An 8,022-nucleotide genomic window follows, 5' to 3' on the forward strand; every position below is an offset into this window, starting at 1 on the left:
ATGACCTTTGTACTTGGTTGCTGCTTGATGTAGGTTGCTAAGCCTTTAAAAATTTTGCACATGGAGGACATGAAACAAAATATTTTTTAAGGTTTTATACATACTTTTAAATAAATAAAAAAAATCATAAATTACTACATCAATACCATAAAATCCAACTATAATATATCAAACGTAGTAACTAATCTGTATTTGAGTCTAAAAAAAATGAAATTTCGAGCAGACTAAAGACACAACCTACCTCATTGAAATCTTGATTTAAAAGAAAGAAACGACACTAGGTACGTTAAAAAGGCTTAGAAAACTACTAGGGGGACATTTTGAGCTTCCAATTGCTTATCCATGTCACATATAGAAGTAAATGTTTATAAAGGAGCATTTCCAAAAATGGAAGGAGGTGAGTGAGGTGACACTATGTTTGATTTATTATGTAAGCAATATCTTAGCAAATAGAAAAGATAAGACCTTCTTGTTTATATTCAAGCTTGTTAATATCTGTAAATTGAGTTTCTAATTTGTATAAAACTATAGACTTAGTATTTTGACTTCACAAACATCTAATTTGAAACAGTGCTGCATTCAACATACCACGTGACACACAAAAATTTGTTTTTTTAATATTTGCTTTTAAATTAACAAATTGAGTTATGTATAGTTCTAAAATTTGAATTATAATCTACTGTTTAATACCAAACTTACTGACATAAATTCATGAAATAGTAGTTCAATAAAATTTTGAATGTGAGTCAACAAACGAGATGACATGGCCTTTCACCTGTGACCCGTATCGAAAGTGTCAAAGCTGCATCTTATAATGAGATTATGAACTGGTACAGACTGACCAAACTGAGATGAATTTTGTTTAAATTTGTACCTTATGTCAATTTGGAAATTTTTTGTAGCTAGAACATGTTCCAATTGAGTGAGCCAACATTATACATCTAAAATTATAAAACTTAATATTTGAAGTTATGACTTGTATGTGTTTAATATTGAATCATTCAGTTTAGTCAACAAGCACGACTACAGATGAAGAAAAAAATTTTTTTACTTGAATGAAGCATGCTCTGGAAAATAATGATTAATTTACTTATATCTTTTTTTAACATGTCTTATACCCTGATCAACTTGTATTAATATTTTGCAAAACTATTGCATGTTTTATATTATGGTACTGACCTTTTAGAATAAAGAAGGATACCAAGTAAACTGTAAATATTTTGATCCACTTAAACTGTGCTCCCTCTAATTGAGTACAGCCAAACAAATACACTGTATCAAAACTAATAATTATTAACACTACATTTTTGTAATTCACATACACTTGCTTAGAATCTAAAATTTAATAACTGTAAAAATATCAGTATTTTAAATTAAACCATTTTATTCAACTAGCTCAGCTTGAGAGCAGAGGATTATTACTGAATGAGATCCTTACTTTTTGTGATACACTGTAATTATATGTTATAATCAAATAAGTGTTTACATTCTTTCATCATTATTTCTTTTTTCTGATAAATTAGCTGCTGACAAAATGCAGTAAATAACCTGTTTTAAACAGCTATACTCCCACTCATCATATCAGATTTGTAAGGAAGCATATTACTTATAGAATATATAGCAATGAGTAAGAAAAAAAAGAGCTTAATTTCTATTAAATGTTATGTTGTCTGAATACAGTGTAAAGTGTATGTTAGATTACATGTATGATTATTGTTCTGTTAACTAAGGATCACAGTGTTAATCAGACCCGTATTAAAGAGGACTATACAACATGCGAGTTAACTGGTAAAGGTTATGGTAGATTAATCTACACATTTACACATGTATATATACATATGTGGTTCCACTACATGTAGATACACATACCTTTTCATGACCTTGTCTTACATGACCTAATTTGTTTGGTATTTTGGAGAAAACCATTGATAGAAACTGAGTGCTTGAAACAACTGTAATTTTAGAAAACCTCATATATTAATTTGAAATAAAGAAATGTGTCAGTAGGTACAATGTATATTAAAACTAGCAAGCCTATGGCCTACATTTATGGGGCTGCTATAATGCAAATTTAATGCTTGAACTATTATTTTGCACTTTTTCAGTTTAATGATCATTGCTGCTATAATACAAATTTAATTTCTTTAACCATGTTATGAATAGTAATTAGTGGCCTACTTATTTACGTGTTTTAATGTAAATCAATGCCAAATTTGGGGGTCCACTTTCGAGGAATTCCCATAAAAGTGTTTTCCCAAAATAACCAGGTTCTCTTAAGGATTGGATGCAAAGTTTTACCTCTGTGCAAATCTCATGACCGAGACAATCCGTTTGATACCATTTAGAACTCAGTGCAACCAGCAGTTGAGGAAGACTTGCATGACACACACAGACACTGAATGTTATTATATAGATGTCACAAAGTTAATTTTTTCTGTAACAAGCATGATTAGCTTCCTTGTATTCCATTTTAGGTATTTTAAGAAAACTGATATTATTTGAAATGCAGTGGCATGTACTAAATCAACTGGTAACAATATATTTTTTGTTGATGAAACTTTGTAGAATGGACAGCAACAGCCTGTTGGAGAGGACAATATTTTGAAGGTCTTCCACCTTTTGACTTCAGGTCAGTGTGTGTATGGTATAGTCGGTCTTTGTAGTTTTCTGGTGGATTATGGAGAGCGTGTTATGAACAGATACCTACACTTCCAGTCCTATCATCCAACCTCGATAAAAGGTGGAATAACCCATTGCCTAAACAAGAGAGCAGAAAACAATTTAGATAATATATCCATCGAAACAGAATGCCGAAAGATCGTAGCGTGTTGTAAATAGAATGGTTACACCTCCTCCTTCACCAAAACCTCCCTGAGGAAGACCACAACAGAAACAAAAGATAAGAAAAACACTACTATTACTTCCATTTATCTCCCCTACCTGCATAAGTTCAGTGAAAAAGTTAAATGCATAGCCAAGATATTCAACACAGAAGTCCAGTGGAAATCCTACAAGACATTAAGATCCATTCTGGTAAAAAACAAACAGCAACCTACCAACAAGAAGCACAAAAACTTCATTTATAAAATTCTGTGTTTCTGCAATGAAACATACATTGGAGAAATGGGTAGAAGACTTGCGACAAGAATAAAAGAACATAAAGACAGTACAAAACTCATGAAAACACAAAATTCAGCCATTGCAGAACATGCTATGTCAACTAGACACAAAATAAACTGGGAAAAAACTAGAATCATTATATATTAAGAAAATTAAACCTTCACTAAACAGTGAGTAACCTGTGGCTACCATTGGTTGAATGTACAAGAAATCTCTCCTCCAATCAGAAACATGGATAACCAACCAATCATAATATGCTCTCCACATTCCATCAGAATACTATAAGACCAATTACACGATACACACATTGACCTGAAGACAAAGGTGGAAGATTTTTTGAACATCGTCCTCTACACTTGTGTCTCTACAACAGGCAGTTGACATCCATTCTACAAAGTTTCATCATGAATACTCTGCTTAAACAATCTATCAAAGAATATTTTTTGTTGTTTGATGTGAGCTAGAATATGAAAACCAAGCTCAATGGATTGTTGAGATTCATTGTTTCTCATCATCACCAAGTAACTCTTGAACATTGTTCACTTCTTCCACAAGTAAACAAACGTGTTAACATTGGTTGAGATTATGCTTTTCCAAAGTAATATGCTGGTTATTATTTCAAATACAAACAGATTCAACTAAAAAATTTATTAAATGAGATACTAACCAATCACCTGGTGGTACATTTCCTATGTATAACTTTCGTTCTGTTTTGGTTCCATTGACAACTTCTGTACTTGGACATACACATTTACATCGAACGTCACTATACTGGCCCTGATTCAGAAAAGTAAACTGTATATAACTATATGCATATAAGTACAAGTATTTCATATTCAATTCCTACTACATATATATTATGTCCATGTTACTTCTAGAAAAATCCGTAATAGCACTACAAGCTGTACTATGCAATATTTATCTATTTATACAAACTATTATCTTCTGTGACTTTCATTGAAAAAAGAACAAAAACATACTATGAATCTACTACTCACAACAAACTCTGAATAATCTGAAACCCCGGGATATTATTTTATCTCATATTTATTCCTTTATTAGAAAGAACAGATATATATATATATATATATATATATATATATATACACACACATATACACACACACACATATATAGCATGACCTCCTTCAAAAATGTTGTTTCTTACTTTTCCTTACACCTGTTGTACAATTCGTACTGCATCAGTTTAAGCTTCTAGGATTTCATTCTTACTTGTCCTTACACTTGTTGCAGAATTTGTAATGTATCAATTTACACTTTTAGGGTTCCATTTTGCAATCATAAACACTCCATATGTTTTCAATCACCCCATAATAATCTATACAACCATATGCATAGTACCAGAAAAATGTCACTTTACAACTGAACCTGTTTCTGTTTTGTTATACACAAATCTACCTCATACATTAAATTGGAATCAATATAAGTCGAAAACAATGTATTTAGTCTAATATATAAAAACTATGCTCCAACTGAATGCAAAATATCATTAAGTAACATCAACTACCCCATAGCCAACTGTGATCCTGTGCACTTGCAATAAAACGTTTTTTTCATCCATTTAACTTTTCAACATTTTCTTTTTTTTGCAATAGGATAGGTGCAAAATTAAATAATTTCATTCTATCTAAGTAGTATCTTTACATTAAGCAAGCTTCAAGTGGTTGAACTGAAAAATAAACTGACTCAGCTCCACTGGCAGATCCAAGTGGGGGCCATGCACACCCTATCATTAGGCAAGTTATTCTTCAAATTAATATGCATGAGAAAAATGAAAGAGAATGACTAGATTGTGGTTTTCAAAGATTATAGTTAAATGTTCACTTATTATCCTAATATTCAATTTCATATCACAATTACTAGCTTATCAATCAAGAGACTTGCTACAAGCGGTACTTTAACTGTACGTGTGCAAATCTCTAATAATTTTCAAAAGGCTAAAATAAATTGTTTTCAGGCTTTAGTTCATCTAAATTTCAATGCAAAGACATGCAAGTGCTTAAATTTCTTTTTACATATTACTTTTAAACCAGATAGTTTTTATACATGCGGGTTTTTTGGGCCCTTTTCCTAGCAAACAGATATCTTTCCTTAACTCAAATCCTTCACATCATTATTCTTCTTAACAAATAAGAAAAATCCAAGTTTCTAAACTCTATGCATAATTATCTTACCCTCATAAATAAAAAAAAAAACTTTAATAAAGTTTTTAATCATTCATCAAACAGCTGGATTATTCTTATTGAAAACTTTCTCAGTATCAGTTTTCTAAAATTTTGCCATTTACAAAGGGCAAGGTGACCTAAGAGTCCAAAGTGCTGTACGTATCAGATGATTAGTACATGGAATTTCCATCAAGGCATTATTTGTTTGTGAAGTGAGGCCAAATATTAGTTACTTGGAATTTCCACAAGTTGTACGGTAGTCACAGCAGTAAAATACTTTTGTTAAGTGGACTGGACAATCAGTTCTTCTTTTACCAAATAGCTTAAAAAACACTCTTACAACATTAGATTATGCATGGTAAACATGTAAGTACAATGTTTAAAGATCTACCCTTTAACAAAGAAGTTTAGAATATCAGTTGATGAAACTATTAAGCATTACCAGCAGGTAAAGGGTATTACTGGGCAAAACAGATTCAAATAAAAACAAAACCAGCTGTCTTATTAGCACAATCTGGCAGCAAGTTCAATAAATGGTAATTTGTCAGCATTACTATAAAATTTAGAGGCTTTATCAACTTTGAAAATATATAAATGGACACACTACATGAGTAATTAAACTTTTCTGTACCGGAACAGGAGTGTTAAGGCCTGCTTTTAGCAATAGTGACCCCTAGTAGGAAATCAAAAGATCATGTGCTTTGCCTACATCCATTCAAAATCTTTAAAATATCTGAGATAATACAACTTGCAGTTTAAATGACCCTGTATCGTCCCATATGTTAGTGTGTTTTTGTTGGGGGTCAAGATTTTAAGACTTGTGCTATAAAGAAGTATTAGCTCCCCTTCAATTTTCTTAAAATTTGTTTGCTTTCCTCAGGTAATGTTCTAGGATTAATTTAGGGAAGGCTAGTTTCTGAACAACATAGTTTAAGTAGTTTATTTGATGTATAAATATGTCTCATGACAGGACATTATATATAACTGATACCAGCATTTGATTAAAAAACTATTTTTTCAACACAAATTAAAGCAAAAACAAGGGGGTTCATGTTATTTGGTTTTGTACGATCATAACAAACACAAAACAATGGAATTACAAACCAAAATTAATACACTATCAAATCTATGAAATAATTTTTCTGATTCTGACTATAAGATATGGCCATGTCTATGACAATATAAATCCAAAATGGATGACATTTGAGAAGTCTTTTAGATTAACATTAATTTTATTAAAATTTTCAAAAACGTCCATTATGGGCTGTTAAACCACCCAGTTCTTTAGATAATTTACAGCATAAACTGCTATCATTGTCATAAACAGTGAGCTATAAATGTTACAAAAGAGATCCCTGAGGCTAATGACTGTAAATAAATACATGATGCCATTGAAAAAGCATTTTTGATGAAAATTTTTTTCCTATAAATATCATGGTAAAAAAAAAATCAATACATATCAAATAAGTAATAACCAAAACACAGAATCAATTTATTTTGTACTGTCTCTCAATTACATATGTACAAGTGTTGCACAGAATACATTTATTTTATTGTCAAAATTGCTCTTGGGTTTAAAGTAATGACTTCAAAATATATTTGGGTTGCTTGACAGGTGGAAATGCAAGAGTTGCTAGTGTTTTTCCCCACTTGTCAGATTTGTACATTTTGCATATTTATTGTTGCTCTTGCCAGAGATTCTTGGTCACCCCCAGAGGCATATTTAACACAGGGGCAATGCACTGACGGGCCACTCATATTGCAGGTCCCCAAAGTAATGCAAAAAAAAACAACAAAAAATGTACAAATTTCTATACTTATTGATGGTCATTATGGAAGGGCCCCCTCAGAAAATTTCACTGAGTAGTTTGAAGTGTTAAAAATATCTCTGGTCACCCCTAGACATTTCTAAAATGATTCTTCTGTTCAAAGTATGGATTAAGTTTTCTATAATTTTCTGCCAAAACATTTTCAGTACATTAAGTTTGTTTGAACAATCTAAAAAGCATAAAGCAAATGTGTGAAAGCAATAAAGTATGTTACAACACATAAAAGGCTATCACTTAGAAATGGAAATAAAACATAAATAAGATATGATATCAGAAAAACACTATTTAGTATTGCTGCATCAAGTTCACACTTTTTGGGGGGTTGGAGTGAGTTTTAACTCAGCAATCTACATTATAAATGAACTAGAGTAGCCCCCTACTGTCTTGACTGGAGTCTGTCTTTTCAACATCTTAAACTTGTGTCTTCTCATCCTATTACCTTCAAGATACAGCATAAAGAAATCAGAGGCCTTTACACCATCAATCTTATAGCTAATTTTGTAAACTTCAATAAACTGATCCTTGGGAATATCCTAGCAACCTTTTTCTAAACTCTTTCTAACAGGAGCAGAGAACAAGGTTAGGAAAAGCACTGTTGAATAAATAGTGCAATTGAAATATTATTATAAACCTATTCTCAGTATTATATAGTTATGCAAAATTTACAATGTAGTAACATAAATGTCAGACCTATAACTTCAACATGTGTTAAACCATTAACAAAGGAGAAAATCTGAAGTAAAACCAAAAGTTAATTTGAGAAATATTGTATAACATATACAAAGAAGCCCCCCAAAAAAAAATTTAGGGGGGGGGGGGCAAGAAACTCAAGTTTGTAAAAAATTATGAAATCGAAAAACAAATGCCTTTTGATTTTCCAAAAACAT

General features: G+C 31.3%; 1 protein-coding gene across 1 annotated transcript in view; it reads right to left on the bottom strand.

The window, feature by feature from the left end:
* LOC106470028 (uncharacterized protein CG1161-like) overlaps nucleotides 1-8,022 on the bottom strand; it is a 29,260-nt gene that overhangs the window by 15,463 nt on the left and 5,775 nt on the right. Inside the window, exon 2 of the mRNA XM_022398574.1 lies at nucleotides 3,788-3,897. Coding sequence (XP_022254282.1) covers nucleotides 3,788-3,897 — 110 coding nt within the window. The remainder of the gene's footprint in view (nucleotides 1-3,787; nucleotides 3,898-8,022) is intronic.

The sequence above is a fragment of the Limulus polyphemus genome, unplaced genomic scaffold (genome assembly GCF_000517525.1).
Source record: "Limulus polyphemus unplaced genomic scaffold, Limulus_polyphemus-2.1.2 Scaffold3779, whole genome shotgun sequence".
Lineage (NCBI taxonomy): Eukaryota > Metazoa > Arthropoda > Merostomata > Xiphosura > Limulidae > Limulus > Limulus polyphemus.